Consider the following 21,646-nt stretch of genomic DNA (forward strand, 5'->3'; position numbering starts at 1 on the left):
GGAGGGGAACCTGCAGGGGGTGGTGTTCCCACGTATCTACTGCCCTTGTCTGAGCAGATGGAAGTGGATGTGGCTTTGGAAGGAGCTGTCAAAATACCTGAATTTCATCTTCAATGCAAATTGCCTTCATTGTTTAACCCTTTCGACCTGTTGTCATCCTGTGCTGCATTCCCTCACAGACTCATAGATCGAGACCTGAATACAGTATCATAGATATGCACTCACTGGCATTTAATAAATGGTAGCAGAACTGTCCGATCAATAACATGGGGGCATCATTTTAAGGTGAAGAGCAGTAGGTTTAGAGGGGATTTGCCAAAAACATTTTTCACCCAGATGGTGTGATGGGAATCTGGAATGCACTGTGTGGGAGGGTAGTAGAGATGGGAAACATCACAACTTTTGAAACGTACATGGATGGGCACTTGAAGTGTCATTACACTCAAGGCTATAGGTGAAGTGCTAGAAAGTGAGATGAGTGTAGACAGGTCAGCACAGACCTGATGTCTATGGCCCGAATGTCGATCTCTTTGTAATCCAGACAATTCTGTGCCTGTCCACCAGCTCTTGCAATTTCTGCAGATGGATCCCATAACCTTATGGTCACCACCAATTCTGTTCCCCGAATGTCACAGTTTAGCTAATTTCTCTTTCTTGTTCCGAAGTGCATGGCCTCACTCTTCCTCACATTGAGGCCTGCCTGCTGTTGTTTGCTCATTCATTTCAACAATGGCTTGTTGCAAACTTTCAGGTCCCATCCACACCATCCACTTTGTCGCTTAACTTTGTTTTGTCAGGAAATTTGGACATATATCTCTCGAGTCCTTCATCTACGTCAATCTGTCAATGTGAAACTGAAGCCCAAGTGGAGATCCCTGGGAGTGAGAGTCAAATTTTGTCAATCAAAGTTGGCAGCCATTCTGTCAGCCACCTTCCCCCTTCCCAATTCCCACCCCATGTCCAACAGTAACTTCCTATTGTACGCGCATGCATTTTTCCTAATTATGTCATGGATACTCGTCATTGTTGGAATTGATTTTAGTTGCTTTGACTGTTCTCAAACTGATAGCATCAGTCCTCCAGGTCAGAGCTCCCCAATTCACCTTAGGGTTTGACGAGTTTGTAAATGAATATTTCTCCCTGTACATGATGTCGAATTAAATGACATCTGAAGGTTTGAAGCATCTCTCATCTGGTCCAGAAGAGGTCAGGGACACTGACACTGATCACAGCAGTTGAGGATATTACCCTGCACGAGATAGCCTGCAGCAAATCTGCAAATCAACCAGTCCCACTGGGAAAACAGAGATAATGGGAACTGCAGATGCTGGAGAATCCAGGATAACAAAGTGTGGAGCTGGATGAACACAGCAGGCCCAGCAACATCTCAGGAGCACAACACTGGGGGAAACAGACAGGATGCCTCTATCGGAATCCTATCACTCCCATTGCTGTTAAGTTTCATGTAAAGCTTTATCCGATCAAGCTCAGGAGCTCTATCATCCATTCCTTCTTCTGTAAGGAAGTTGTCTGTTGGATTTCTCTCAGATTTGAGAAAAAAAATATGAAAAGCAGTATTAATCTCAGGACGAGAATCAATTCTTTTGGTATTTCCTGACACCAGAAAATATAGTCCTTTCAATTTAGAGTGCAGGAAATTGTTGAACAAATTGCAGCACGAGAATCTATGTCCAGTACCAGATTTAAGTCCTGCTTGATAATGTCTCACTTCTGCACCCCTGCCCTCCTCAGGACTGACTCTGAGCACTGCAGTATATGGAAAATGACTATTCAGTTAGTTTGCGACATCCAGGGTAAGCACCAGGATTCCTTACTCATTTAATTGCATGCTTGTGACAAAAAAAAATGGGAGCCAGCGTCCACGTGGCGGACTCCCAGTGCAATGGCCACCTACCTCTGTACAACAGAGACTCTATCACTGGTGTGTCTCGCAAGCCAGCCGGCAAGCAGGCTGTTGTTTGGATAATGAGTGCTTTCCTGAAGTTTGGCAGTGGGCACTGTTGTTTGTCATAAACTCAGCTGTGTTAGCTGTTAATTGCCAGTGCCGAGGGCAGAAAGTAAAAGGAAGCATCAGCCCACCCACTATTAAACTTGGGGAAAAAAAAAAAGAAGAGTTTTCTAACCACGTGCCAGCAGAATGTATTTCACATGTGCACCAACTACATTGCTGAGATACTCGAGTCACACGTAGGCCAGATCAGGTAATGGTAGCAGATTTCACTCCTCAAGAAAGATGAGTCAAACAGAAGAATGGTAGATATGCAAAACTGTCAGATAGTAAACTGCCCTGATACACCGGCTGTCTCTTTAGGTCTTTAAGGATTCTGCAAGCTCTCAGCTCACATTTGGAAGAAAGTTGAGCACTGGCTGCCAAACCTCAGTAAAGTAAGGAACTGCAAAAGCATGTTTAAGAGAAGTGTTGTGTAGTGACAGCATCGCTAGACCAGGGTGGTCAGATTTGAGCCCCACCTGAGAGGTGATTAACATCCAAAAATGAATTGATTAGCAGAGGGTTCAACTGTGTCAAAAGGTGACAGAAGCACCTGCCATACAACCTAGATATGATGGATCTGAACAAAAATCAGTTATTCAATTTCACTAAAAGTGTTTCTTCATTATGGAGATTTTATTTTCCAATTCAACAAGGGTAGATAAAGTTTCTAAAAGACTAATCCATTGACAGCACTGATGGGATTCTAAAATCCCACTCAGCTGAGTGTGAGCCTGTCAAACAGGTACTCTCCCATGCCATTGTCAGGGGCTCCCAGTCTCTTCAGGTTGGTGATGTGATCTCCCAGCTTCTTGATCATCTTCACTTGCTCATCCAAGTAGTGCCTCTCCAGGAAGTCACACAGCTGGAACAAACAGCCAGAATGTAAAGTTAGAGCAGACATAAACATCAAGAATCACACCATTGCATTTTTGAAGTGATTATAGGTGTGTACAAGTGCATTTATTAGCGAGCAGCTTGCTCTCCAGAAACAATGAATAGACTGGAATAGCTTTATTGGCAACTATGCTATTTTAGAAGTGGTAATAGAAAGCCCGGTTTGCCCACAGGGGTCAAACTGTCATTTCACTGAATTGGGTGGAAGTTTGTAAATACATGAACCTCACACCAAGTCAGCAGGGCACCTATCAGTGCCTGACATCTATGGTCACGATGGCTGCTGCTCGAGTACTGGAGAACAGCAAGCCTATGCTAATAGAAGAGCAAGAGCAGATTCCCATGTCACCTTCAGCTCCCTCGAAACATTCATCCCATCAGGAACACACATGAGGGTCTGTGTTGCCAGAGGTGAGTTTGTGCAGATCCAGCAGACTCTGGTTCACATCCTTCTCCATCTGCAGAGCTGTCTGCATTGCCTCCAGACCACTGCCCCACTCATCCTGCTCTGGCTTCTGGAGGGAGAAAGCTAGTCATTTGTGTGGTTTGAAGGTCCAAGACTCATATGAGAGCAAGGAAATGGAGACATATGGAAATCTGTGCTAAATCCAAACAAAGCATGAAAATCAATTCAAAATTCAGATAAGGTCATGGAGACCATTATCAGACATTTGATCCATCATGAAGAACTGCTGACAGATCAGGATTTAAAAACTGGCTGAAACAGTTGGACAACATTACCTGTATTCAGGCAAGTCTACAGTAATGTGTCATAGTCTAAACTGACATTTGGGCCAGGTCAGTGCTAAAACCCTTTCATTCTGAGCATTCAGATTTGTTGCTTTTTAAGAAAGGCGAGAATTAGCAAAACCAACTCATAACAAGCTGAGACTTTCTATCAAGACGCTTCACTCATCTCAACAAGAGATGTACAGGGGAGTCTAGAACAGCAAGGCCATTGTACAAGCAGGAAACTACACAATTTGCATTTACTCTACAAGACAGAATCCAACCTTGATGTCCTGCAGGAGGACACGGCCTCCACGTTTATTCTGGAATGCCAGAAGTTTCTCAGCATGTTCCCATTCCTCATGGGACTGCTCCTTGAAGAAATCAGCAAAGTGACGCAGGGCAACATCATCCTGGTCAAAGTGAGAGAACTGTGTAAAAAGAAACAAAGTGGGAAAGTTGCTCAGTCACCGAAGTGACCATCCATCAGAAAGTAACCCAGTCACCATCATGAATCATCAGAGTTAGGTGAGGGAATGGAGGAATGTTGGCAGGACAAAAGCAGAGAAATCATCCCCGTGGATTAATGCCCAAATAGCAGGCATTAGGTTTAGTTTTCCATGAGGGAAGTAAAAGCCAACTGCAACCACTGGCCTGACAGTGCCCTATGAAGTCAGTTAGTCACAGCCATGAGGCATCCCTATTGCTCAGCACTGGAAGCTGGTCCGGACATGACCAACTGAGGCAGGATGTTGGCTTGTCGACTAACAGAGCCAGAAGTCTGTCAGCTCCCTCATCAACAAATCTAGTTTCGAGTCTATTCGGCATGGATGCCCAAGTAGAAAATCATACTTGGCATGCAGATTTTCAATCAAAATCAAATAGCAACACTTCATCCTCATATTCAGTAGCTAGTAGTCTTTTGCTCCTCAAAAGACCAGGGGCCAGGTTAATTTGGCAACTTAAAAGGTAGAAGTTGATTGGAGAAAGTTTCAACAAGCAGAGTGATTTTTATAAGTTCTTCAGCCAATAAAATAGGGTTAAAGTTAGCAGCAAAGCCAGCTTACCCCTCTGTAGCACCAGCCATACACTGTCCAGAAGAACAATAAGGGCAGGGGACCCTCAAGGGTGAGTTTCAATTTAAGAAACACCTACATTTAAGTGTTCAGTATTAAGTGTGTTAGCTGGATTCAGTCAGGGAAGCAGGAGACTCCAGATACATTCTGCAGGTAGTTCATTGAACCAGAAAACACCAAAAGCCTCATCACAAATATAATCACAGCCTTAAGTCTTGAAGCAATCAAGCCTCACCATGGAGAGGTAAACATAGGAGGAATAGAGCTCCAGGTTGATCTGCTTGTTAACAGCATCCTCACAGTCCTTGTGGTAGTTCTGACACACTTGGGAGGCCATTGTCACTATTCCTGCTCACTATCACCGAGACAGCTCTCATATCAAGTCTTTGTACCACAAGCTCCAGTATTTATACTCCTGGGACATCCTATGTTCAACGAGGGAATGACATCACCAATGATGACTGACATTCCCTGAAAGCCAATTAGGAATCTCCCATGAATTTAGCCCCGCCTCTGCCCTCCCACCAATTAGAGAGAGGGTGTGGGTGTATGAGGCAGAGCTGATCAGAGGTGCAGATTGTTGTCAAGTCTGGATGGTTATTCTGTGATTGGATCAGCAGTCGGTCATTTAGAATCTCCAATCTGCTGGAACTCTCTATCGGGTCATGGTTAGTTTGAACAGAAAACTAGATTTGGATTTGGAAAGCTTTTCTTTTTAAACTAAGCTTGTTGTGACCAACTGCAGGAGGTGCTCAATGAAGGAGAATCAGTTTCTGCTGGGATCTTGGAGAGAAAGGTCGGAGATTGGTGGTAGTTCCTAGAAATTTGTAACAGAAACAAACAGGACAAAGACAGGAAGGATGTTTCTGGTGACCAATGCGCCCAGAACCAAGGGTCACTGTCTCAGGATACAGAGTAGTCTGTTTGGGATTGAGATGAGGAGAAATGTCTTCAGCCATACAGTGGGGAGTCTGTTGTATTGTCTGGGACAGGAAACAGTTGAGGCCAAAAGACTGAAGGTTTTGAAGAGTTAGATGTAGCTGATCGGGCTATGGGGATCAAAGGGTATGGAGAGAGAGTGTGAAGATGGTACGGAGTTAAGGGATTACCCATCATCATATGGAATGTCAGAGCAGGCTGGAAGGGCTGTATCAAAATGGTTCATAATTTTGAACATTTCAATCAGGTCATCTTTTAATCGTCTCTGCTCCAAGGAGATAAGGCCAATTTTTAAAATCTTTCCTGGTATCATTCCAGCAAATCTCCTTTGCACCATGTCCAGGGCTTTAATGCCCTCCCTTTGAAACAGTGCCCAGAATTGAACACAATACTCTAATGCGGTCTGACCAATGGTGTGTAGTGGTGTAGCGTTACTACCTTGGTTTTATACTCCATGGCTCTCCTTAAAAACACAAGATTCCTATAAGCCTTCTTCATGACTGTTTCATCTTGCCTGGCCACCTTCAGGGAATTGTAGTTTTAAATCCTGAGGGCTCCCTGCTCCTGTACTCACCTTGACGTTGTTCCATTGTACCTGTATTATCTCTTCATGTCTCCATGTTTCTTCGACCAAAATGCATTTCTTGCATTTTTTTGTGTTGAAATTATAAAGTGATTGCCAACATCAAATCTTACCCAATAAAAATCAAGAGATGCTAATTTTGAAGTCTTCAACTGACACCGGACATGTGTGTGTGTCCACTACCCACTATCCTTTCTGTGAAGAGGCTGTTTCTGACATTATCCTGGGCAGTTTAGCACTAATTTGAAGATTCTATATCCGTTCCATACCTTAAGTCCTAGAAGACCCATTGAGAAGAAACAATTCCTCTGAATCTACCCTGTCAAGTCCATTAATGGTCTTAAAACTTTCAAGTACTGCCATCTCTTAACCTTCCATACTGAGGGACTCGGGCAAGCTGCCATCATCATTTAACCAGCTCTTTATCTCTGAGTTGATTCTGGAAATTCTCTGCTGCACCATCTTCAGGCCCAACCTGCCGAAAATGAGATCTCCAGGGATGGTTGAACCAGAACTTGACAATTTCATAAAAAACTCCACCCAGAGGTGTGCAAATCCCTTAGAGATCAGGACTGACATTGAATTAATTTCTTTGTTCAGTGTTTTTATATCTCGTCTCTAGTTTCAATACATTTCTGTCCACTTGTCTCAGTTTCATTTTGATCATTAGTTTTGACAACCCAGCAGAAGATGTCCCCATTTCTAAAACACTCTGGCTCACCTTTCTTGGTCAGGAGTGGATAACTTCGCACTTCCCCTTATTGAACTGTATCAGCCAGTCTTCCCCACTCCATGGAAGTTTGAAACATTCCACTGTCATGATAAAGTGCCACTTGATGTAATGCCATCAGCAAATATTTGAATTGTGGCTGTCCATTTCTTCATCTCGAACACTTATAATCCAAGGAAAATTTAAGGCCCCAGTTTCTCTCCTTGGGGAAAGTAATCACATCTTGCTTTTTCTTTTATTACCTCATGGGATGAAGGTGTTGTTGGCTGGCCCAGCATTTATTGTACTTCCCTAATTATTATTGTCTTCTTGAATTGCTGTTGTCCATTTGGTGCAGGGAGATCCATAATGCCATTTTGGACAGAATTCCAGGATTCAGATGGTATGACTGTAGATTGAGTTTTGCCTCATGAGCTTCATTGAGTATTTTGAAGATTTGATGTAGAGCAATGATGAGGGCAGAGTGGTGGGCGTGATCTACATGGACTGCAATGAAGCGTTTGACAATGTTGCTCATAGTAAGCTGTTTAGCAAAGTGAGATCACATGGAATCCAGGGAGAATTATCCATTTGGATACAGAAATGGCTCAAAAGTGGAAGGCACAGGGTGCCGGTAGAGGCAACAAAGTGTGGAGCCGGAGGAACACAGCAGGCCAGGCAGCATCAGAGGAGCAGAAAAGCTGATGTTTCGGGTCGAGACCCTTGAGAAATTGGGAGGGGGAGGGGAAGCTCAGAAATAAGGAGGAGGGGTGGGACTGGGGATGGTAGGTGGGATGGTGATGGGTGAGTGCAGATAGGGAGTGGTCAGTGAGGTGGGAGAGAAGGCCAAGGAGGTGGGGATTGGTCATGGGATGAGGACACTTTGAAGTTAATAAGGTTAATAAGGTCCACATTTAGTGTCTTGGGCTATAAGCTCCCAAGGCAGAATATGAGGTGCTACTCCTCTAGTTTGAGGATGACATTGGTGTGATACTGGAGGATGCCCAAGATGGACAGGTCAGCCATGGAGTGGGAGGGGGGGGTGGAAGTTAAAACATTTTGTGATTGGAAAGTGTTGTTGTTTGTTGCTCATTGAGCGCAGATGCTCCAGAGAAACTGTCTCCCTCATGGTGGCTACATTGGGTGCAGCCGATACAATAGACCAACTTGAAACAGGTGCAGGTGATCTGTGTCTGATGCCGAAGGTTTGTTAGTTTTTATTTTGAATGGAGACACGGGGTGGATGTGGTGGTGGGGCGAGGGGGTCAGGGAATGGTGTAGCTGTTCCTGCAGTTGCAGGGAACAGGGCTGGGGTTAATGGGGAGTACAGAGTGGATGAGTGAGTGGCAGGGACACCAGCGTAGAGGTACTGTGGTGTCCACAGTAAGAGGGGCTATGCCTGCTTCTGTCGGATATGTGGAACAGTCCCTCTTCTGCTGCTCCACTGGCACTATCCCCTACCTTTTCCTTACTCAAAGATTGAAAGTAAATAGCCAGCTACATTGCTGTGTGGGTGGTGAGTCAGCTGTCGGCCAACTGCTTTCCTTCCCTGAAAGGGTTAGAAAAGTTTAGAACTGCTGAGAGTTGGTCTTTCTGCAAATTAAGTGAAGTGTCTCTTCTACTCTGACCCGCCCCAACCGAAGCCGAGATGCTATGAAGGGAACTCTGCAGATAAAGAAGGTGAACCAGAGTCTCCCGGATCCCCTTGTCTACAAATGTAGCTTTAATTGCACCAGCTGTCCTCAGCAGTTGATTGCTGGAGCAAGAACAGGGACTATGCCACGTTTGTCCCACACGCGACAAGGTGGGCATTGAGGATAGGAGACACTGTTACAGGAGAGAGCAGATTCCTCACTCAGTCTCCTACAGTGGAGACTTGTTAGAAAATCCAATTCCTTAGCTTGGGAAACGAGAACAGTGGTGTATTGCTTGCCCAAAGAAGCATGGAGAAAAAGCAACTTGCATGCCAGATGCTATTGCTGTTACAGTCTTATTAAGGAATATTTTGAATGCTTAGATTCTACCAGTAAAGTTAACAGAATATTACTGGCAAAACTGAGGCCTGGCAGCACCTGGAGACAGACTTCAGTTGTGGAGTCACCAGGCTCAACCATTAACTGGTTTAATCAACACACATCCAGAGTTTCACCTGCACCTACCCCGCCACCCCGCAAACCCCAGCAATTTCTATTTTGTTTGATCCCAGCTTTTAGGAAAGTTGGAGCATTGCTCGGGACAGGGCACCAGTTAAGTGGCTAACAGTTAGATAGAGTGGAGCAATTTTGGTGAAGCTATTCACGAGAGACTACTCTTACAGAATTGTCACAGTGAGGACAAGACAGATAGTGAGCATTGCGAACAAGCCAAAAGCTTAACAGTTGTGATTTCCGCAACAATTACTCACTTCAAAAATTCTCCTGGCTCTGGATTCAGAAACTGAACAAAAATTGCCAGGGCAAGCATCGATTCAATGCAGAGAGCAAAAAGCCGAAGGGACTGAATAATCAGATAATAAACAGCCAAATAAATGAAGCAGTCACTCAAAGTCGTCAGATACATGGGCAATGTTTTCATTGACTTTTTTGTGCACTCTGCACTTGCACTAGAACACCAGTGTGCAACAGATGGAGTTGTTGAATCCCCATTCAGCTCAGGCTGAGCCTCTCAAACAGATACTCTCCTTTGCCCTTCTGAGGGGCTCCCAGTCTCTTCAGGTTGGTGATGTGATCTCCCAGCTTCTTGATCATCTTCACTTGCTCATCCAAGTAGTGCCTCTCCAGGAAGTCACAGCTGGAAGACAAGACAAGTTAGTTGAGTCCATTGAAGACATTTGGAAGTGACCCTCAATTCAGATCTAACAAATCACTGCCAAGTTGAGGGAGAGGGGCACTCTGGTGATTCATTTGGACTGTTGTAGATTTAACAGTCTGCAGGAGGCAGTTATGAGACAATTGTATTCCCCCTCCCCCCAGGATTAGACAAACAGATCACTTTCAGGTTAGAAACATTCATCTTTCCTGTAATTTGAAAGTCATCCTGGTAGTTTGTTGCTCTGAAGGCCATCAGCCCTACATGCTGAATTTAGCAGTGGATGGCAAGGAAGCAAACAACCAGCCCAGCTCTTCCCCTCCCCCCACTGCACCACACAACCAGTCCAACCTGTCTCTGCCTCCCTAACCTGTTCTTCCTCTCACCCATCCCTTCCTCCCACCCCAAGCCACACCTCCATCTCCTACCTACCAACCTCATCCCACCTCCTTGACCTGTCCATCTACCCTGGACTGACCTATCCCCTTCCCCACATCCCCACCTGTACTCTCCTCTCCACCTATCACCTTTTCTCTCCATCTTCGGTCCGCCTCCCCCTCTCTCCCTATTTATTCCAGAACCCTCCCCCCATCCCCCTCTCTGATGAAGGGTCCAGGCCCGAAACGTCAGCTTTTGTGCTCCTGAGATGCTGCTGGGCCTGCTGTGTTCATCCAGCCTCACATTTTATTATCTTGGATTCTGCAGCATCTGCAGTTCCCATTATCACTGTTTTGTTGTCCAGCCGGCTTGGGGGGAAACTGAGCACGTTCTGGCCTTTTTAATTCGGCTTTCATATCTGCCCACTGCCACACGGTTATTACGGTGCTGATGGTGACCATTCGGCCCATCGTATCCACCACCAACTCGCTGAGCGTTTCACCTCTTGCCATTCTCCTGCACTGTCCCTGTAATCTCCATGTTATTCCCTTTCAGATATCAGTCCTATTCCCTTTTGAATGCGTGAATTGAACCTGCCTCCAACACACTCTCGGACTATACATTTCACACCCTATCCACTCGCTGTGTTGGAAGGTTTTTATTTTCGCAGATCACTTCAGCTTCTTTTGCCAATTTTAAACCTGTGCCTTCTTGCTCCTGACCCTTTCACAAATGGGAACATCGTGCCACTGTTTGTTCTTTCTGGATCCGTATTTGAGCCATTTGCTTTCCAGAGAGAAGAGTTCCAGCTTCTCCAATATATCCTCACACCTGAAATTCCTCATTCCTGGAGCCATTCCAGGAAGCCTCCTCTGCACTGTCTCCAGTACGTCCACACTTTCCTTCAGTGTGATGTGCAGAATGAGACACAGTGTTCCTGTTGGAGTCAAACTTAAGCAGGTTCAGCATAATCACCTTGCTCTTGTACACTTGCCCCTACTAATAAAGCTCAGGGCACTGCGAGCTTTGTAAACGATTCTCTTAAACAGTCCTCAGAGATAATGGGAACTGCAGGTGCTGGAGAATCTGAGATAACAAAGTGTAGAGCTGGATGAACACAGCAGGTCATGCAGCATTTGGGCCTAGACCCTTCATCAGAAAAGGGAGATGGGGAGAGAATTCTGAAATAAATAGGGAGAGGGGTAGGCGGACTGAAGAAGAATAGAGGAGAAGGTAGGTGGAGAGGAAAGTATGGGTGGGGAGGTAGGGAGGGGATAGGTCAGTCCGGGGAGGATGGACAGGTCAAAGGGGCCAGGTGAGGTTAGTAGGTAGGAAATGGAGGTGTGGCTTGAGGTAGGAGGAGGGGCTAGGTGAGAGGAAGAACAGGTTATGGAGGCTGGGACGAGCTGGGCTGGTTTTGGGATGCAGTGGGAGGAGGGGAGATTTTGAAGCTGGTCAAATCCACATTGATACCATTGGGCTGCAGAGTTCCCAAGCGGAATATGAGTTGCTGTTCCTGCAACCTATGGGTGGCATCATTATGGCACTGCAGGAGGACCAGGATGGACATGTTGTCTCAGGAATGGGAGGGGGGAGTTGAAATGGTGCACGACTGGGAGGTGCAGTTGTTTACTGCGATCTGAGCGTAGGTGTTCTGCAAAGTGGTCCCAAGCCTCTGCTGCATTTCCCAAATGTAGCGGAAGCTACACCGTGTACAGCAGATGCAGTATACCACATTGGCGGATGTGCAGGTGAACATCTCTTTGGTGTGGAAAGTCATCTTGGGGCCTGGGATCGGGGTAAGGGAGGAGGTGTGGGGGCAGGTGCAGCACTTCCTGCGGTTGTAGCAGAAAGTGCTGGGTGTGGTGGGTTTGGACGGGAGTGTGGAGCAGACAAGGACGTCGCAGAGAGAATGGTCTCTCCGAAAGCAGACAATGGTGGGGATAGAAAAATGTCTTTGGTAGTGGAGTTAGATTGTAGATGGCAGAAGTTTCGGAGGACGATGCGTTATATCCAGAGGTTAGTGGTGTGGTATGTGAGGACTAGGGGATCCTCTCGGGGAAGTTATTGCGAGGGAGGTGTGTGAGGGATGAGTTGTGGGAAATGCGGGAGACACGATTGTGGACATTCTCGCCCACTGCAAGGGGGAAGTGGCGGTCCTGTAAGAACGAGGACATCTGGGATGTGCAGGAGTGGTATGCCTCTCCTTGGAGGAGATGGGGCAGAGGCAAAGGAATTGGGAATAGGGGATGGAGTTTTTGCAGGAAGGTGGGTCGGTTGAGGCGTATTACAGGTAGCTGTGGGAGTCGGTGGGCTCGAAATGGACATCGGTTTGTAGGTGGTTGCCTGCGATGGAGACAGAAAGTCCAGGAAGGTGAGGGATGTGTTGGAGATGGTCCTTCCACCTTCAATGATGTAATGCAAATACACCATACAGTTCACTCACTCCTGCACCCTCTTTAGAAATGCACCTTTTATTTTGTATTGTCTCTACATGCTTTTCCCACTTTGAACTTCATCTGCCACTCGCTTGCCGATTCCACCAATATGTCTGTGCCCTTTTGAGGTTCGACACCATGGTCCTCACTTGAAGTTTCTTATCATGTACAAACTCTGAAATTGCATCCTTTATACCAGGCTATATGTCATTAGCTAAGTTTAGAAAAGCCTGGCTCCTCCCCATAACCCATGGAACTCCACTACAAACCACCCTCTCGTCCAAAGAGCATCCATTGGCATCACTTATGTTTCCAGTAATGCAGCCAACTCCATATCCCTGTCACTGCGCTGCCGTTCATTACAGGGGCTTGAACATTGTGTGGCACTGTATTATATGTCTTTCGGAAGCCCACGTAGACCACACGAACAACAGCCCTCTCGCCTATCTCCTCAAAATACTTGTGCTAGATAGTTGAAAGTGATTTTCCTTTTGAGGAGATCTCGCATGGATCTCAAAAAAGATTCATATTCATCCATGTATCTATTACGCAATTTTCAACTCATCTCCATTACTTCCTATCTTCCACTCCCCAGCATCACTCATGGAAATGCCAGGCATCTACTCCATCACTTATCCCATTTGGAAACTGAATGAAAAGCTGATGCAAAAGGACATTGCATCTAGAAGTTCTTGCCTCTTCTCAGTGTTCATAATTTATTGCAGCTACTAATTTCCAATTTCAAAACAATTTCTCACACAGATTTAAAAGATCCACTCCCCACCCAAGTCCCCTAACCTGCCATTTCCACATACATGCTGTATAGGTTGCTTGCCTTCTATTGATGGAGAGCTTAACAATGTTGGAGCTGAAAGAGTTTGCAAATAAGACCTCTCCTCCTCAGCAATTTCTGTACCCTATTCCCCTGCTGAGAGCTTCACTTCAGACAAACAAGAGGAAAAGAAGTGACCCAACCAATGATTGGCTGCTGCATACATGAAGCTATTGGGAGGTATGGAAGGGTAGGAGGAAATAAGAAGTAATGAGAAATCAGGGGGAAAGAGGGGGGTGGTGTTGAAGAAGAAAGAAGGAAGACAAAAAAATGCTTTGAATCCTACTCTGCTTCCTTTAAATCATTCATCTGCTAACCCTCAGTCCCCAAAAGAAACAAAACAAGTCCACAAGCTGCAGATGGGGGCAGCCTTTGCAGTCGGCAAACTTCGAAAGAGTTCACTTGACCCTTGCTGCTGTTGGAAGAAGGGCAGAGGAGGACAGAGGAAGCACCTAGTGTCTAATGTCGTCCGGAGAATAAAGTCATGTCACTAAGTGGTACACACCTGGAAGGCTAATGTAACGCTAAAAGGAAAGGGGAAATGCCTCATTTACAAATTTGCCATGAATAAAATGTACGTTCCATATGTGCATGAAATTTATGCTACCTTTAGAGGAAGATATAGAAGTGTGTGAAATTTCTATTGTGGATTTTTTCTGTCAAGTTACCTGGTTAGCTGTTGGTAATTTAGGTCGTTTAAAAAACAAAGATCCAAAATCCAGTTCCACAAAGACTTGTATTTCCATTTGGAATGGCAGACAGAAAAAGGTAAAGTGGGCATCGGAATTAAGTCACAAATGGACCAATTTCTTCTATGACCCCACTCAGCTCAGTGAGAGGCTGTCAAACAGGTACTCTCCCATGCCATTGTCAGGGTCTCCCAGTCTCTTCAGGTTGGTGATGTGATCTCCCAGCTTCTTGATCATCTTCACTTGCTCATCCAGGTAGTGCCTCTCCAGGAAGTCACACAGCTGGAACAAGGAGCCAGAATGTAATGTTAGAGCAGACACATCAACAATCACACCATTGCGCTTTTGCAGTGATAAGTGTGAACAAGTGCTGGTATTTGAGAGCAGCTTGCTCTCCAGAAACAATGAACAGACTGGAATAGCTTTATTTGCAACTTTGCAAATGCAGAAATGGTGACAGAAACCTGAGTTTACCCACCAGGGATCAAACTGCCATTTCACAGAATTGGGTGGAAGTTCTAAACACTTACGCCTCTCACCAAGTCAGCAAAGCACATATCAGTGACTGACATCTATGTTCAGGATGGCTGCTGCTCTCAAACACTGGGACAATAGCAAGCCTATGCTTGTAGAACAGGAATAGCAGATTCCCATGTCACCTTGAGCTCCCTCGAGACATGCATCCCATCAGGAACTCACATGAGGGTCCGTGTGGCCAGAGGCGAGTTTGTGCAGATCCAGCAGACTCTGGTTCACATCCTTCTCCATCCGCAGAGCTCTCTGCATTGCCTCCAGACCATTGCCCCACTCATCCTGCTCTGGCTTCTGGAGGGAGAAAACACAGTCATTAATGAGGTTAGAAGGTCCAAGACTCGTACAAAGGCAAGAAAAAGACGACATATGGTAATCTGTGCCAAATCCAAACCAAGGATTAATAACAATTCACAATTCACAGGTGGTCATGGAGACCATTATCAGACATTTGATCCATCATTAAGAACTGCTGACAGATCAGGGCTAAAGACTGAAACATTGGGATGAAGTTACCTGTATTCAGGCTAGTCTACAGTAATGTATCAGTCTAAACTGTCATTGGGGCAAGTTCAGTGCTAAAACCCTTTCATTCTGATTTGTTGATCTTTCAGAAAAGGAAAGAATTAGCAAAACCAACTCACATCAAGCAGAGACTTTCTATCAAGACACCTCACTCATCTCAACACAAGATGTACAGGGGAGTCTGGAACACCAAGGCCATTGCACAAGCAAGAAACAACAATTTGCATTTACTACAAGAGATAGACCCCAACCTTGATGTCCTGCAGGAGAACACGGCCACCACGTTTATTCTGGAATGCCATCAGTTTCTCAGCATGTTCCTGTTCCTCATGGGACTGCTCCTTGAAGAACTCTGCAAAGTGACGGAGGGCAACATCATCCCGGTCAAAGTAAGAGAACTGTAAGCAGAAGGGAACAGAAGGCAAGACTAAAATTTCATCACCAGCTAAAAGGTAAAATAGTAAGCTACTTAACAACTGACTGTATCACAAGTCACTTAACAAATAAACAGGTGACAATTGATCACAGCATTGATGTTACACATCATCTCCAGACAAACATTCCTCTCCTCCTTCCCCCACCACCCTACTCAAGTCAGCAACACTAGCTCCTCCCCAAAAGGAACCCAATAATTAGAGACTATAATCTAATCTAATACTGTAATTGCTTCATGGAAACATCCAGTATTAAACATGGACATGAACATGAGACTTTTCCTGACACCATACACTTCAGAACATAAAAGACAGAGGAGGATGCTAACCAATTGTGCAGTAAGGCTCAGCAGTTAGCACTACTGCCACACAGTGCCAGGGACCAGGGTCTGATTAAAACTGTGCATGTGAAGTTCACACATGCTCTCCAAAGATGTGGGTTTCCTTTCACTGCCCATATATGGGCAGATGATGTTGACCAGCTATGCTAAATTGCCCATAGTGGCCAGGGCAGGGGGGTTAGCCATGGGAAGTGCAGGGTCACAAGGGGACAGTAGGTGGGAGTGCTCTTGAGATGGACTCAATTGGACAAGTGACCTATATCTACATTATGCAGATGCTAATGATGATTATGATACCCAGCCAAAGAGAACCACTCTCAGAAGGAGTAATTTAGATTTCAACACTCTGCTTATTAAAGAGGAGAACTTCTAGGTATTATCAGATTTACATTTAAATGCATTGTCTCATTTTACAATGCAGACAATCAAGCCTCACCATGGAGAGGTAAACATAAGAGGAATAGAGCTCCAGGTTGATCTGCTTGTTAACAGCATCCTCACAGTCCTTGTGATAGTTCTGACACACTTGGGAAGCCATCTTCACTACTCCTGCTCACTATCACCTCAACACCTCCAGAACTGAACTCCTTTCCTACGAACTCTTTTCTTTATACTCCTGGGTCATCCTGCAATCAACCAGGGAATGACACCACCAATGATGACAGCCAATGAGGAATTGGCATGCATCCAGGCACCAATGAGGGGAATGGGGTGGAGTGAGATACTCAGAGCCAATCAGTTTTGAAATGGCAGCAAATCTGTGATTGGTCCCAGGAGCTGAAGGAAGCCTGAAGGTGACTGGGGGCCAAAAGCAATGTGTTGACTTTTATCTTGCTTCTGGAATGGGGTCAGGCCACTCGGCCTAACAGCAATTATGAATGGATATCAGTGGTTGGCATCATTAGCAACAGCCATATTCTATGAAATGACTGAAACAAAACTCACTCCAGGGCCAAAATCAGAGTAATATACTCCACATATAGTATATTCTGTACTGCATACAATATTGACATAGCCTGTACATTCTAGTCCTCTCCCTCCATCGAGATGATGACTAAACTGCTGTGAGCCTTTTCAGTTCAATTTTGCTGCAGACTGTGAGTTTTTAAGTCATTTCTACACATGGTTTCCTAACTCTGTGCTTTTCTTCAGTTCCTAGCTCTGTTGCTTTGAAAAAACTCTCATTTATCTTGGTGCAAGTTTGCTTTTCCTCACATGTTATTGATGTTGTTGATAATATTCTGCCTGTTTATGGTACTATCGTGCCAACTAATAGAATGCCATCAGGAAGCGTGAGAGAGATCTCTATTCTTTTGTCAATGTCACATGGAAATATATGGACGTCAGAGGACCCTGTGGGGAAGAGACAGAAACATCGAAACCTAGAACACAAGGGCAGGCGGAGGCCATTCAGCCGTTTGAGCCTGCTCCACCATTCTATATGATCATGGCTGATCCCAGCAAACCCAACAGTGTGTTCCTGCTTTCCCTCCATATCGTTCGATCCCTTTAGCCCCAAGCACTAGATCCAACAATTTGAAATCAATGCTTTGGTCTCAACTGTGTACCGTGGTTGCAGATTCCACAGGCTCTCCCACTGTCTTGGTGAAGAAATGTAATAGCCCATCCATGACACCAGGTTACACACAAATTGCCGATCGACAGTCAGATACCGACCTGTTTCGGAGAGTCCACAGTCAGTGTGTATCAGTTTGCTGTTTGGGATGATAAGTATTTTGACTAAGTAACACATGCATTTCTGCATTGACTGGAGATTAATGAAGCTTAGGGCTTGACGAGTAAAGTTGCCAGCAGCAAGGAATCAGATGTCGCCCTGGCCAAAGATGTTTCACAGTTAGTGTCTGCGAAATGATTAGAACTTTTGGCAATCCTGGTGGGTTGATGCCAATCTTATATGTAAACACCTGACTTACACACTGTCCCCCACGCCCTTGCAGAGTGAGCCTGAAGCAGATTTGTCCCAGACCCTGAATGCGGTAACAAGGTCCTTCCTGATCTGTTACTACTTAACATTGCAGCTGACAGAGACAGATGGGGATCAAGAGCAGAGGAAACATTCAACTGTGTTCTGAAGCGTCACCGTACTTGAAATGCTTACTCGGTGTCTCTCTCTCTCTCATTGGATGCTAGCGGACTAGCTGAGTTTCTCCTATAATCTGTTTTGTCTCCAGGTTGTCAACATCCACAAATCTTCAGTCCCACTTGCAACGCTTGGAAATGCCCGACAGATCCGAACAAAGACTGTAGTCACAAGCGAATGACATTATCATTAAATGGTGAATGCAGAAAGTCACCTATGAATTATACTGCAACTTTGCATTCATTTCAGCTACTTTGGAACTAGTCTAACGATGACCACAAAGCTGTTGTCGGAGAAAGCCCACCTTATCGACTCATGTCCTTGACCGATAGAGTGAGGATATGGAGTTAGGCCAGTAAAAGGAAGCAGCTTGTATTCTACAAGAGAAACCCAGTACAAGAGAAACCTGGGTCCCCTCAGGCATGAATTGAGCAAAGCTCCGATTGAGATATTAAGCATTTCCCTTTGCTTTTATTACCAAAGGATCAGAGTGTGGAGGCTGATACAGCGGCAAGAGTATCGCACACTGTGCCCCTAAGAATAACGTAATCCAAACTCTCCTGAGAGTAAGCTGGAATTTTTTTAAAATGAAAAATAAAGGCACTCTTTCATCTCCCTCATTTAAACTCTTACTTGCTAAGGTTTCAGAAGGATGTGCGTAGCTCTGATTGTTGAGCAAGACATGCAAGCAGATTGTCCAGTTAGAGCCTTGTGGCTCAAGTTAAGGGATACCCTAGCCAGTTTATGGCAAAGGAGAGGTTTAACCTCCGGCACAGGTCATGCACTAGCATTCGTTAGGCTGGAATGCAGTGGCTACTGAATGAAAAGAAAGCTGAACCAATTAAAGGAAGAGACAGATGTGCAGTCAGGTTTTCAGGAGCTGAGAAAAAGGCAGATGCACTAGTGGTGTGGAAGGAAGACCTGCAGGATTGTATTAAATGGCAGACAGGAGTCAAGGAAGCTGATGGCCTACATTCAGACCCCTGCCTTGTACTTCACTGTAGCCACATCACGGGGCGGGGGGGGGGGGGGGAAGGTAAATGTTTGATGATCAGTCTAGGAATTAGTTACACAGGAGAACGTAGTTGAGTGAATATTTTATTTCCACATGCAGCAATAGAGAAACCGATACAAATAATTCTGCTTTCATGTACAATAGTGAAGCAATTCCAAACTGCCACTCAGCTGAGTGTGAGCCTGTCAAACAGGTACTCTCCCATGCCATTGGCAGGGGCTCCCAGTCTCTTCAGGTTGGTGATGTGATCTCCCAGCTTCTTGATCATCTTCACTTGCTCATCCAAGTAGTGCCTCTCCAGGAAGTCACACAGCTGGAAGAAAAAAATGTTAAGCATTTTCCTTCGCATTTCAAAGCTCAGCCATCCTCTAGTCCAGAGGAGACAGATGCAAATTCACTAAATCACAGGAAGTGTACAACAGCATCATAGATACACTGTTTATGGCACCATGGAATGGAGACATGAACAGGGCTATTCAAAGTGGACACCATTCGATTCGGCTCAGATAATCCTTCCAATTTAACCCAAAACAGAAGTGCTTCAGCCTGAAAAACTCACATGAGGGTCCGTGTGGCCAGAGGCGAGTTTGTGCAGATCCAGCAGACTCTGGTTCACATCCTTCTCCATCTGCAGAGCTCTCTGCATTGCCTCCAGGCCACTGCCCCACTCATCCTGCTCTGGCTTCTGGAGGGAGAAGACAGTCATTAGTGAGGTTAGAAGGTCCAAGACTCATACAAAGGCAAGAAAATGAAGACATGTGGTAATCTGTGCCAAATCCAAACCAAGGATTAAAAATAATTCACAGAAGATCATGGAGACCATTATCAGACATTTGATCCATCATTGTAGACTGAAGGATCAGACCTTGAATTGTAGTATGAAGTCATTTTATTCAGATGGCTCTACAACAGCGTATCATAATTCCAACTGACATTTCAGTTTGAAAGCCCTTTCATTCTGAGCATTCAGATTTGATGATCTTTAGAAGGAAGGGTTTTCACAAAACCAACTCACTCCAAGCTGAGATTTTCTATCAAGACACTTCACTCATCTCAACATATACTGGAGAGTTGAGAACAGCAAGGTCATTGTACAATTAGGAAGCTGCAGAAAATGTCATTTACTTCACAATAAATAGAATCCAACCTTGATGTCCTGCAGGAGGACTCGGCCTCCACGTTTATTCTGGAATACCATCAGTTTCTCAGCATGTTCCCGCTCCTCATGGGACTGCTCCTTGAAGAACTCAGCAAAGTGATGCAGAGCAACATCATCCTGGTCAAAGGACAAGAACTGTGGAAAGAAAAGCAAAGTGGAAATGTTTCTCAGTCACCCAAGAGACCTTCAGATCAGAAAGTAACCCAGTCACCATCATGAATCATCTAAGTTAGGTAGGAGAAATAGAGGAATGTTTGCAGGACAAAAGCAGAAAATCATCCCCATGGATTATGGCCCAGATAGCAGGCATTAGGTTTCCCCCTCCATAAGGGAAGTAAAGCCAACTGCAACCACTGGCCTGACAGTGCCCTATGAAGTCAGTTAGTCACAGCCAGGCATCCCTATTGCTCAGCGCTGGGAGCTGGTCAAGATTTGACCAACTGAGGCAGGATGTTGCCTTGCTGACTAACAGAGCCAGAAGTCTGTCAGCTACCTCATTACCTACATCACCCAACTGAACAATTCCAATTTAGAGTCTCTTCTGCATGGATGCCCAAGTAGAATGTCACACTTGGCATGCAGATTAAGAAAATCTAATTGCAACACTTAGCAATCCTCACATTCAATAGCTAATAGTCTTTCACTCCTCAAAGAGAGAGTGAGCACCTGATTAATTGGGCTACTTTTTACAATGCAGAAGTAGATAGGAGAAAGTTTCCACATGGAGAGTGATTTTTATACATTCTTCAGCCAACAAAATAAAGTTAAAGTTAGCAGCAAAGCCAGCTTACCCCTCTGTAGCTAAGACCATAAACTGTCCAGAAGGACAATGAGGGGAGGGCACTCAACAGGGAGATTCAATTTAAGCAACACCTACATTTAAGTGTTCCAGTATTAAGTGTGTTAGCTAGATTCAGTCAGGGAAGCAGGAGACTCCAGATACATTCTGCAGGTAGTTCATTGAACCAGAAAACACCAAAGCCTCAGTACAATTATAATCACAGCCTTAAAATTTCAAGTAATCAAGCCTCACCATGGAGAGGTAAACATAGGAGGAATAGAGCTCCAGGTTGATCTGCTTGTTAACAGCATCCTCACAGTCCTTGTGGTAGTTCTGACACACTTGGGAAGCCATCTTCACTATTCCTGCTCACTATCACCTAGACAACTCTAGCACTAAGCCTTTGTACCACAATCTCTGGTATTTATACTCCTGGGACATTCTACGCTCAACGAGGGAATGACATCACCAATGATGACTGACATTCCCTGAAAGCCAATTCGGAATCTCCCATGAATTTCGCCCCGCCTCTGCCCTCCCACCAATTAGAGAGAGGGTGTGGGTGTATGAGGCAGAGCTGATCAGAGGTGCAGATTGTTGTCAAGTCTGGATGGTTATTCTGTGATTGGATCAGCAGTCGGTCATTTGGAATCTCCAATCTGCTGGAACT

General features: G+C 45.1%; 3 protein-coding genes across 3 annotated transcripts; all 3 read right to left on the minus strand.

The window, feature by feature from the left end:
- Positions 1 to 2,729: 2,729 nt before the first annotated feature.
- Positions 2,730 to 5,053, minus strand: LOC132206580 (ferritin, heavy subunit-like). The gene is made up of 4 exons (XM_059640818.1): positions 4,949 to 5,053; positions 3,922 to 4,068; positions 3,298 to 3,423; positions 2,730 to 2,876 (listed from the first exon to the last, which is right to left on the minus strand). Exons 1-4 carry the CDS (start codon positions 5,048 to 5,050, stop codon positions 2,730 to 2,732), a joined length of 522 nt encoding a protein of 173 aa, XP_059496801.1. The 5' UTR covers positions 5,051 to 5,053.
- A 9,171-nt stretch (positions 5,054 to 14,224) lies between these two features.
- On the minus strand, positions 14,225 to 16,458 carry LOC132206573 (ferritin, middle subunit-like). Its single transcript, XM_059640806.1, has 4 exons — positions 16,357 to 16,458; positions 15,397 to 15,543; positions 14,789 to 14,914; positions 14,225 to 14,371 (listed from the first exon to the last, which is right to left on the minus strand). The coding sequence occupies exons 1-4, from the start codon at positions 16,456 to 16,458 to the stop codon at positions 14,225 to 14,227; spliced, it is 522 nt and encodes a 173-aa protein (XP_059496789.1).
- Positions 16,459 to 19,202: 2,744 nt separating this feature from the next.
- On the minus strand, positions 19,203 to 21,330 carry LOC132206451 (ferritin, heavy subunit-like). Its single transcript, XM_059640629.1, has 4 exons — positions 21,229 to 21,330; positions 20,184 to 20,330; positions 19,596 to 19,721; positions 19,203 to 19,349 (listed from the first exon to the last, which is right to left on the minus strand). The coding sequence occupies exons 1-4, from the start codon at positions 21,328 to 21,330 to the stop codon at positions 19,203 to 19,205; spliced, it is 522 nt and encodes a 173-aa protein (XP_059496612.1).
- Between the last annotated feature and the right edge of the window lie 316 nt (positions 21,331 to 21,646).

Source organism: Stegostoma tigrinum, chromosome 38 (genome assembly GCF_030684315.1).
Source record: "Stegostoma tigrinum isolate sSteTig4 chromosome 38, sSteTig4.hap1, whole genome shotgun sequence".
Lineage (NCBI taxonomy): Eukaryota > Metazoa > Chordata > Chondrichthyes > Orectolobiformes > Stegostomatidae > Stegostoma > Stegostoma tigrinum.